Source organism: Artemia sp. Qi Xiang Cuo, chromosome 8, assembly GCF_049724085.1.
Source record: "Artemia sp. Qi Xiang Cuo chromosome 8, ASM4972408v1, whole genome shotgun sequence".
Lineage (NCBI taxonomy): Eukaryota > Metazoa > Arthropoda > Branchiopoda > Anostraca > Artemiidae > Artemia > Artemia sp. Qi Xiang Cuo.
The window spans coordinates 24,891,643-24,903,772 of record NC_142801.1 but is presented as its reverse complement, the minus strand read 5'-3'; the positions used below and the strand labels follow the sequence as shown (position 1 = coordinate 24,903,772).

Below are 12,130 nucleotides of genomic sequence, written 5' to 3'. Positions count from 1 at the left end.
GTTCCCCAATGAAATAAAGAAATTTAAAGTTCTATTCTAAATTTTTAGATGGAAGATAGAAAAAGTAGTACTATGACTGTGATTGTTTTCCATGAACATCAAAAGTTTCACTTTATTTATAATTTTTCTTAAAATCAGTTCTGATTTTTCTAAAAGAGATGAAAAATTTAAAGTTTATTTATAAATTTTTCTCTAGAAAATAGTAAAATTTATACTACAATTGTGATTATTTTTCAGTGAAGATAAAAAGTTTCACTTTAATTCTAATTTTCTTAAGTTCACTTTCCAATTTTCTGCAAAGAGATGACAAATTTAAAGTTCTGTTCCAAATTTTTCATAGAAGATAGAAAAAGTTATACATTGATTTGAATATTAGACATGAAGATAAGGACCATCAATTTAATTCTGAGTTATCTCGAATAAGTGCAAGATGTTCAGGTTCTCTTCTGAATTTTCTTAAAGCAGTAAAAAAAGTTAGCTCAATTCTGAATTTTACAAATGAAAATGAAAAAAAGCTTCCACTTTAGTTCTTATTTCCTCAAAGACATAAAAATTCAAAGTCCTCTTCTGAATTTTACCAAAGAACATAATTCAATTCTAATTTCTCCAGAGAAAATAAAAAGCTTCCACGTCATTTTTAAGTTCACCAAGACATAAAAAATTTAAAGTTCAGTTCTAAATTTTTCAATATTAGATAATAAAAGTTATACTATTATTTTTATTATTTTCTTGAATATAAAAAGTTTCACTTTAATTCTAAATTTTCTTAAATTCAATTCCGACCTTTCTCAAAGAGATGAAAAAATTTAAAGTTCTGTTCCAAATATTTTTCCGGAAGAAGAAAAGTTCAATTTCGATTCTGAATTTTCTCAATGAAAATGAAATAAGTTATTGATCAATTCTATTTTCCAAAAATAATATAAAATTTTCCACTTCAATTCAGATTTTTCTCAAAGAGATGAAAAAATTTAAAACATTGTTCCAAATTTTTCATAGAAGATAGGAAAAGTTATACTTTGATTGTGAATATTCTTCATGAAGATATGGAGCTCCACTTTAATTCTGACTTTTCTCGAAGAAGTGCAAAATGTACAAGTTCTCTTCTGAATTTTCTTAGACAAGAGAAAAAAAGTTAGCTCAATTCTGAAATTTACCATTGAAAATGAAAAAGCTTCCATTTCAGTTCCTAAGTTCTCGACGACATAAGAAATTTAAAGTTCAATTATAAATTTTTCCATATAAGATATGAATGACGATACCGTGATTGTGACTATTTACCACGAAGATAAAAAGTTTCACTTTATTTCTAATTTTTCTTAAATTCACTTCATTAATCTAGCCACCATAAACAATAGTCTAGGTTAGGTTAGGTATAAATAAATATTAATAAATAATTAGAAACATTTCTCCATGTTTAAGTTAGGTTAGGTTAAGTTAGGTTAGGTTAGCTTAGCCTACGTACGCGCGCATAAGTAGGCTAACCTAACCTAACCTAACCTAACTTGATCTAGCCTAACCTAACCTAACTTAATCTTTTTACCATGTTTAAGTTAGGTTAGGTTAGCTTATCATGAGCGCTCGTGATAAGTTTACCTAAACTAACCTAACTTAAACATGGAGAAATGTTTCTAATTATTTATTAATATGTATTTATACCTAACCTAACGTTAGCCTACGTACGCGCGCGTACGTAGGCTAACCTAACCTAACTTAAACTAACCTAACTTAATCTAGCCTAACCTAACCTAATTTAATATTTTTACCATGTTTAAGTTAGGTTAGGTTAGCTTATCATGAGCGCTCGTGATAAGTTTACCTAACCTAACCTAACTTAAACATGGAGAAATGTTTCTAATTATTTATTAATATTTATTTATACCTAACCTAACCTAACCTAATGTTTTTGGTGGTTAGATGAATGAACTGAATATAAGAAAAAATAAAAATAAAGTGAAACTTTTTATCTTCATGGTAAATAGTCACTATCATGGTATAGCCATTCCTATCTTCTATGGAAAAATTTAGAATTGAACTTTAAATTTTTTATGTCTTTGAGAAATTAGGAACTGAAATGGAAGCTTTTTCATTTTCAATGGTAAATTTCAGAATTGAGCTAACTTTTTTCTCTTCTCTAAGAAAATTCAGAAGAGAACTTGTACATTTTGCACTTCTTCGAGAAAACTCAGACTTAAAGTGGAGTTCCATATCTTCATGAAGAATATTCACACTCAAAGTATAACTTTTCCTATCTTCTATGAAAAATTTGGAACAAAGTTTTAAATTTTTTCATCTCTTTGAGAAAAATCTGAATTGAAGTGGAAAATTTTATATTATTTTTGGAAAATAGAATTGATCAATAACTTATTTCATTTTCATTGAGAAAATTCAGAATCGGAATTGAACTTTTCTTCTTCCGGAAAAATATTTGGAACAGAACTTTAAATTTTTTCATCTCTTTGAGAAAGGTCGGAATTGAGTTTAAGAAAATTTAGAATTAAAGTGAAACTTTTCATCTTTATGAAAAGAATCAAAATCATAGTATAACTTTTCTTATCCTCTATGGAAAAATTTAGAACTGAACTTTAAATTTTTTATGTCTTGGTGAACTTAAAACTGACGTGGAAGCTTTTTATTTTCTCTGGAGAAATTAGAATTGAATTACGTTCTTTGGTAAAATTCAGAAGAGAACTTTGAATTTTTTATGTCTTTGAGGAATTAAGAACTGAAGTGGAAGCTTTTTTAATTTTCATTTGTAAAATTCAGAATTGAGATATAGTTTTTCAATTATTTAATAAAATTCATAATTTAACTTTAACATCTTTCACTTATTCGATAAAAATCAGAATTAAATTGATGGTCCTTATCTTAATGTCTAATATTCAAATCAATTTATAACTTTTTCTATCTTCTATGAAAAATTTGGAACAGAACTTTAAATTTTTCATCACTTTGCAGAAAATCGGAAAGTGAACTTAAGAAAATTAGAATTAAAGTGAAACTTTTTATCTTCACTGAAAAATAATCACAGTCGTAGTATAACTTTTCCTATCTTCTAGAGAAAAATTTAGAAATGAACTTTAAATTTTTCATATCTTTGAGAAAAATCAGAACTGAATTTAAGAAAAATTATAAATAAAGTGAAACTTTTGATCTTCATGGAAAACAATCACTGTCATAGTACTACTTTTTCTATCTTCCATCTAAAAATTTAGAATAGAACTTTAAATTTCTTTATTTCATTGGGGAACTTAAAACTGAAGTGGAAGATTTTTATTTTTTCTGGAGAAATTAGAATTGAAGTTTGTTCATTGGTAAAGTTCAGAAGAGAACTTGAACATTTCTTCACTTCGTTGAGAAAATTTTAAATTGAACTAGAACTTTTTATCTTTCGTGAAAATATTCACAAGTATGATATTACTTTTTCTATCTTCCACCGAAAAATTTAGAATTGAACTTTAAATTTCTTTATGTCCTTTGTGAAATAAAGAACTGAAGTGGAAGATTTTTATTTTCTCTGGTGAAATTAGAAATAAATTGTGTTCTTTAGTAAAATTCAGAAGAGAATTTGAACTTTTCTTCAATTCGTTGAAAAAATTTTAAGTTGAACTAGAACTTTTTATCTTCCGGGAAAATATTCACAAGTATGGTATTACTTTTTCTATCTTCCACCGAAAAATTTAGAATTGAACTTTAAATTTCTTTATGTCATTGTGAAATAAAGAACTTAAGGGGAAGATTTTTATTTTCTCTGGTGAAATTAGAATTGAATTGTGTTCTTTAGTAAAATTCAGAATCGAATTTGAACTTTTCTTCTTCCGGGAAAATATTTGGAACAGAACTTTAAATTTGACTCTTTGAGAAAGGTCGGAATTGAATTTAAGAAAATTTAGAATTAAAGTGAAACTTTTTATCTCCATGGAAAATAATCTCAATCATAGCATAACTTTTCCTATCTTCTACTGAAAAATTTAGAATTGAACTTTAAATTTCTTTATGTCTTTGTGAAATAATGCACTAAATTGGAAAATTTTTGTTTTCTCTGGTGAAATTAGAATTGAATCGTGTTTTTTGGTAAAATTCAGAAGAGATCTTGAACTTTTCTATCTTCTATGAAACATTGATTCTGCTAGTAGTATCTTTATCTCTAAAAATTCTTTTTCTTTCATCTCTGACCTTTTTAATATATATTCTGAGAGTTTGAAGTTCTAGCATACCCTAAAATAATGAACACTTAACAAAATAATTCATAAAATATTTTTAATGAAATAATGAGATGTAGAATATTAATATATAAATACGTTAAATACATTATTACACATTATTAGTACACTTGCGCTTCACTTTCCGTCAATTCATCTTTATATTCATTGATGATATTGTCTGATAATGTCCTTTTTATTCTGACTGTGATTTCACTGTCTATTCTCACATTATTTTTACATAGATAGCAGTTCTGACAGGTAGACATGATATGATTTATTACACTATTGCAGCAGTAGGCCTGTTTTTTTTGCTTTGCATTCATTTGAATAGTTATACCAGAAAGATGTGAATAGGACCTATCAATATGTATCATGCTATCATAACTGTAAGCAAGGAGGTTCCCTCGATCATCAATAACTGTTTTTAAGTTGTCATTCTCCTTTAGCACTATCATCTCTGGTGCTCTCACTCTCGCATACACACCTTGAGCAATTTTGAATGATTTCGATAGTCCAAAGAAATCTAACTTCTCGCTGTCATGACAACGCATGCATACATTTCCAATAGTGTTACCGCTTGTACTCGTTTCATAGTTCAGGTATTTCTCCTTGTCAGCATTCAATACGACAATGATTTTATCATGTGCACATTCGTTCGTCGAATAATTCATCCTCACTTTTTTACAGATATGAATTGTGTGTTTATCCTTCCACTGCGTAAAAAATACTGATTTAATGCATGCAATAAACTAGGTAGTGTCGATAACCTGCCATTGAGTACTATTGGAAAAGCCGTGTCGTGTCCATGAACAAGCACAGAGTACGATTGGCAGAGCCGTAATCATATTTCATGTCATTTCAGGATTTAGGAAAATTAGACTTAAAGTGAAACTTTTCATCTTCATGTAAAATAATTAAATATCATAGTATAATTATTCCTATCTTCCACAGAAAAATTTAGAATTGAACTTTAAATTTCTTTATGTCTTTATGAAATAAAGAACTGACGTGGAAGATTTTTATTTTCTCTGGTGAAATTAGAATTGAATTGTGTTCTTTGGTAAAATTCTGAAGAGAACTTGAACTTTTTTAACTTCTATGAAAAATTTGGAACAGTATTTTAAATTTTTTCATCTGTTTGAGAAAAATCTGAACTGAAGTGGAAAATTTTTATATTTATTTTGGGAAAATAGAAATGATCAATAACTTATTTCATTTTCATTGAGAAAATTTCAGAATCGAAGTTGAACTTTTCTTCTTCCGGGAAAATATTTAGAACAGAACTTTAAATTTGACTCTTTGAGAAAGGTCGGAATTGAATTTAAGAAAATTTAGAATTAAAGTGAAAATTTTTATCTTCATGGAAAATAATCACAATCATAGCATAAATTTTCCTATCTTCTACAGAAAAATTTAGAAGTGAACTTTAAATTTTTTATGTATCGGTGAACTTAAAACTGAAGTGGAAGCTTTTTATTTTCTCTGGTGAAATTAGAATTGAATTGTGTTCTTAGGTAAAATTCAGAAGATATCTTGAACTTTTCTATCTTCTATGAAACATTGAGCCTGCTAGTTGTATCTATATCTCTAAAAATTCTTTTTCTTTCATCTCTGACCTTTTTAATAGATATTCTGAGCGTTTGACGTTCTAGCATACCCTAAGATAATGAACACTTAACAAAATAATGCATAAAATATTTTTAATGAGATAATGAAATGTAGAATATCAATATAAAAATAAGTTAAATACATTATTACACATTATTAGTACACTTGCGCTTCACTTTCCGTCAATTCATCTTTATATTCATTGATGATATTGTCTGCTAATGTCCTTTTTATTCTGCCTGTGATTTCACTGTCTATTCTCACATTATTTTTACATAGATGGCAGTTTTGGCATATTGACAAGATATGATTAATGACATTATTGCAGGAGTATGCCTGTCTTCTCCTTCTTGTTCTCTTTAAAATGCTAATACCAGAATGATGGGAATAGGATCTATCAATAGGTATCGTGCTACCAGAACTGTAAGCAAGGAGTTGCCCCCGATCATCAATAATTATTTTTAAGTTGGCATTCTCCTTTAGCACTATCATCTCTGGTGCTCTCACCCTCGCATATCCACCCTGAGCAATTTTGAATGATTTCGATAGTTCAAAGAAATCTGACTTCTCGCTGTCATGAAAACGCATGCATACATTTCCAATAGTGTTACCGCTTGTACTCGTTTCATAGTTCAGGTATTTCTCCTTGTCAGCATTCAATACGACAATGATTTTATCATGTGCACATTCGTTCGTCGAATAATTCATCCTCACTTTTGTACAGATATGAATTGTGTTTTTATCCTTCCATTGCGTAAAAAATACTGATTTAATGCATGCAATAAACTGGGTAGTGTCGATAACCTGCCATAGAGTACCAGTGGGAAAGCCACGTCGTGTCCATGAACAAGCACAGAGTACGATTGGTAGAGCCGTAAGCATATTTCATGTCATTTTAAGATACGTAAAAAAGTTAAAAAAATACAATGTTAAAAAATTCAAGAAAGTATTTATGATTTGGGGAGTGGACTCTTTGAGTTTGGAAAATGGGTTTAGGAATGACATTATGAATGGAACTTGTTCAGAAAAGATATAATAAAGCCATAAAAAAGTATTAAAAAAAATGGAGCGGGGACTCTTTGGGGGGCCCAGGGCGGGTGTTTGGGGGACCCTTGGGGGACCCTTGGGGGGCCGGTTGGCCCTTGGGGAGCCCGAGGGACCTTTGAGGACCAGGGGAGGGCCTTTGGGGGTCTGAGGAGGGCGTTTGGGGGATAACATTTCGAAATTTTTACTTTTTAGTTTCCTTTTTTTTGCGGCGTATCCCTGCGGCGCATCCTGCGGCGCGTTCCTGTGGTGACTCCCTGGGGCGCATCCCCCGTGGCGCTTTCCTGACCTGCGGTGCAGCCCTGCGGCACATCCGGCGGCGCTGTCCTGGCCCACGGCGCAGCCCGGCGGCGCTTCTCGGGCCCGGGGGACCTTTGGGGACCGGGGGAGGGCCTTTGGGGCACAGGGAGGGCCTTTGGGGTTCTGGGGGGCACTTGAAGACCGATCGGTCCTTTGGGAGCTCGGTGGACCTTTGGGGGGCGGGGGGTGGGCCTTGGGGGGTCCGGGGGGCCAGTTGGGAGCCTGGGGGACATTTGGGGACCGGTGGAGGGCCTTTGGGACCCCGTTGGTCTTTTGGGAGCTCGATGGGCCTTTGGGGGGCCGGGGGAGGGTCTTGGGGGGGCTGGGGTGGGCCTTTGGGGGGCGCCGGTGGCCCTTGGGGAGCTTGGGGGACCTTTGAGGACAGGGGGCTTCCTTTGGGGTTGGGGTCGGGGGATCGGAACCCTTTGGGGTTGGGGTAGAGGACCTCACAACACTGTTCAAATGAAACTTGTGTATTATAACGACCACAGAGTTTCACCCTCAAATCCTCTTCCAAAATCTCTTCAAAAATCTTTCGCCGATATAATTCCATAACCTGTCTAAAAAAGTTTCGCCAAAATTATCCCTAAACGTAATTCAGCGTGTTCCTTTTGTTTTTGACATCTCTGCGCTAATGCATTTCAAATTAATAAGAAACCTGATTCCCGCGCTAAAACAATTCATCGTTAAGATGTTTCATGGAGAATTGTTTTCATGGCGTTTGGTTATTAATATCCTTTGGAGTTCGACCAAAAGAGTTGTTTCTGAGGCAAAGACATTAATGACATGGATCTATTCCTGGAGCAGTACCTGTCAGACATTACTAAACTATGCCCGGAAACAATTTGATTAATGACTGACAGCAAAGTGAAAAAAATACTGTTTTTCCATTCTCACTGACAAAAACCATGAAACATACATAAATTGCTGTTGACATCCATGAAAGTGAGAAAGTTCCTGTTTTTTCATTCTCACTGACAAAATCCATAAAACAGACAAAATTCCTGGTTTTTCAAGTGAGAAAATTCCTGTTTTTTCATTCTCAGTGAGAAAACCATAAACCACGTGGTTCTATGCCAATATATGGTGTTAAAAAAAGTTATAGGTGGCAGCAGGGGTGGGTGACACGAGTCGGACCCCCATCTCTACTACCGTTCTTATTGGGCTAGACAGAACATCGTTCTATTTTATTGCAGTTCTAGGTTGCAGCTGTCGTTGCAAGCATGATTTATCTTCGATTTGAAGCGATTCACGTTTACATGCGTAATCTTTCTCGATTTTCTTTGGAAGGAAAGGAGAGATAATAAAGAAGAAGATAGTAAATGAAAGAAAAATAAAGAAAAAATAGGCAATAACAATGCTAAGAAGAGGCGGGTATGACTATGGACTTTTTCAATCATCTTAATCACGAATAAAGACAAGGATGGATCTGTTCCCCGTAATTTATGTAAAAACTTTTTAAGATATAGGCAACGTATCACTTTGTTGCACCAAGGCTCAATTTCGTTCTTAAATTTTTGCATTGAAATTAAAATCGAAAGTGTAAGACAAATTGGCTAATTGGTAAAATTGGCAAACGTAAAATACAGCGTAGAATAACCACTTGAAGTTTTATGCGTACTAAATTTTTTTTTGCGCCAAAAAATTTTTCGACTTTGATATTTCTAATTCTATAGTAAGTACATTGTTGTGTTTTATATTATTCAATAAAAAAACAAGTATTTTAACTGAAATTAAAGATCTATATTAAACTTAAAACAAGCAAAAGTTGTTCAGTGTATGAGGGGGACTGTCCCCTGCTCAATCCCTCGCTCTTCACGTTCAAGTTTTTTAGTACTTTAAAAAAACTTTTTATTCCAACTAAAGAAAGTTTTTTTATTTCAATTAAACTGGCCTGGCATTACAGCAGTCGCTCTTAAAGAATTTGGGATAAAAAGTCAAATTTTAGTGCAAAGAGCGAGGGGTTAAGGATCTCATAAATCGAATAATTGCTGTTCGTTTAAATTTTGGATGTTGCTCCTTACTTTCAGTTGAAAAAACATATCAGTTTCCTCCAAAATAACTCCATAGAAATTTCCTATTGCATGAACCCCCCATCCCCAAAAACTACCTCTGGACAATTCCATCCTTGCTGAAAATTATCCCAGGAAAATTTCCTGCGAGTAATTCCTCCCGGAAGGCTCTTTTTTCATTTGAATTTTTATTTATTTATTTCTGATTGTTTTCCAAATCATACTTGTGATCCCCCTCCCCTCTCGTCGAAAATTTTTTCTGGAAATTGCCGCCCCTCAATGGAGAGCTTTCTGCCAAGGAATGTCCCCCCATGGAAAATTTGTCCTGTGTGAAATCCCCCTCACGGAAAAATTCTCCCAAAGAATTCTAACCCCGCAGTCAATTTTCCCTGGATAATTCCGCCGGAACATCTCCGTGTAAAATTGGTTCACGAAAGAGGAAGTAAGACAAGCAAAACGAGATTCCTAGATGAATCCCGGTAAATTATCCCTGTGTAAAATATTCCATGGAAAGGTCTCCTCGGAAACTTCCCTTCCAACAGGAAATTATCCCCCAATTCCAATTGCCTTTTCTCCAGGGGCTGTGGGGGATCATACCATCCCTAGAGGCATAGTTGTTGGACTTTTCAATTATGCTGAACAAATTGCTGAACCCATCCATTATGCTGAACCCATCCTCTGCTGGAACTTAGGTTTATTACATTTTTGTATAACAAAAGTTAAAGTATATTTTTTTTTTCGTAGGCAACGGTCGAAGTAATATCAGAATCCACCTCACTTTTACTGAAGCTTAATGAAAATCCTGATGAATTAAGGTGATATACTATTTTTCTTCTTGTTTAACATTTTCTAAGCATAGTAAGAGCTTAGGCCGTAAACCTTTATCGTTTTTTTAGTTACTCAGTTTTGACAAGTTAGTCTACCCATTCCAACTTAATTAAGCGGTTCTAACTTAAGAAAGACTTATGTTAGTCTAATAAAAACAAATTACAACATGAGTAGAAGCGTCGTCTAGTGGCGAGAATCAAAACAATGTATATAGACCAAATTTCATGAAAATCTCTGATCTTTGGTTAAATTCCAGTATTTTTAATTGCGGAAACTGTCTCATAAATGATATAAGACTTTACGAGGGGGTTCGATTAGAGCTCGATTCATTCAAACAGTTGTTTTGGCCTTACAACTAATACTTGTTGAGCGTGATCTTGACACGCTGCAATTTCGTCAGTCCGAACAAAAGTGGAACCAGAGGTAGCTTTTCTTCCTTATTTTCAGGCCCAGTTTGTGGAACTCTATCCTATAGGAATTCACACAGGGGAAACACACGTATTCATATGTCTACTAATTTAATAAACCGGTTTGGAGATCAAAACCGGTTCAGAGAATTTTTTTTCTGGTTCAGTGTGTCGCAAAGAGCCCTGCCTCTCATTATAAGAGTTTCAATTTAAGTAAAAGTCTATTCTTATACTTACTTTTCCTTGTAGTAGGATAAAACGTTTCAAATATCCCTGTTTCAATCTTTAAACATCATTTTCTATTGCCTATTTTTTTACAATTACCAATGAGCTTCGTTCCAATTGAAGCTTTTGGATGATTGAGCCCTTTTTTTTATTGATACTCACTGTAATAGAACGGGTCAGTTACAGATTGATTTTCTTTAATATAAAATCATCTAATTCAATATGTCTGTGAACATAGATTGGAAGTATGGGGCTTTTTTTACGAAACTTTTGTATTTTATTTTGTATTTTTTCCGATATTTGATATTTTGTTGTTTTTTTTCCGGGAGGGAGGATGTGGTATACGTGTTTATTTGTAATTTTTGATTTAGGAGTGATCGTATACTGTTGTTTTGGCTAATGTTTATGAGTCATCTGGGCCATCAGTGTGAATCAAGTCGAGTCAAATCTCGCGATCCCTTTATGACTTTATGGGAAGTCAAAGAAAAAACTTTTTTTTAATTTTCAGGGGGTATCTCGAAGCGTCTTTAAGTCAAATTTTATCTGGGCGCTACTATGCTTTCTTTTTCAACCTTTTTTTCCCTTTCTTCACCCTTTTCACTCGAAACTTCTAGGTGAAGACACAACAAATAACGACGAACACCACACTGCCTTTCCACCATACAAACAGCAACAGGTTAAACAATGGGGAATTAATCTAAGATAGTGACATTTTTTTAACCCTCAATGAATACTTCGGCTCTATACCATGAGCCATCCTGAACAAAGCACATATAAAAATAAAATAAGACAAGGAAATGCTTGATCTTTGAACTAAAATTAAAACAGTCCCAAATTCATTACTTCAAGGAGATCCCTTGAAGTAATTACTTCCTTGAAATATTGATTCTGGGACAGTTTTAATTTTTAATTTTTAGTTTCAAGGATTCCACATTTTTTGTGCTTATTTTTATACGCCAAGTCTGCAACATAAAAAAGGAAAACATAAAACAAATAGATGCTAGGCTGTCCAAATCTAAATTCATAACAGAAATAAGAAACAATAAAACAAATAAATGATCGGCTATCCAAGTCTGCAACATAAAAAAGGAAAACATAAAACAAATAAATGATCGGCAATTCAAATTTAGAAATCATTAAAAAAAATCATGAAATTTCGTCCAACGAGTGGTCATAGTCAAATTGTGGTATCAAACCAGTAGTCGTAGAATATCGAGAAAGTCTTTCGAACAGAGGTTGAAAGTTTTAGTGTCTTTTTAAGTATGGAAAGAGGTCACGCCGTAGCAAACTGTCTATTTTTGTCAATCAGTACCATAGAACAACAATTTTTCCCGAAATAACAATATCGCTCGAAATTGGGCCATAATTCTATCGAGCAAAAAAAAAAAAAAAAAGAAAAAAATAGCCATAGATTGCTCGCAAAAATATCCCATGAGAAATCATTTTTTGGCATTTTTGATGCAACGCCCTATAAATTTTTATTTTTAAGGACAAGGGGGCACTT

The 12,130-nt window shown here is 33.1% G+C and overlaps 1 protein-coding gene across 5 annotated transcripts in view; it reads left to right on the top strand.

Moving 5' to 3' along the window:
- Vps51 (vacuolar protein sorting 51) overlaps positions 1 to 12,130 on the top strand; it is an 87,681-nt gene that overhangs the window by 36,553 nt on the left and 38,998 nt on the right. For all 5 annotated transcript variants that reach the window (XM_089092903.1, XM_089092900.1, XM_089092902.1 and 2 more), the window contains exon 6: positions 9,911 to 9,981. In XM_089092903.1, coding sequence (XP_088949029.1) covers positions 9,911 to 9,981 — 71 coding nt within the window. The remainder of the gene's footprint in view (positions 1 to 9,910; positions 9,982 to 12,130) is intronic.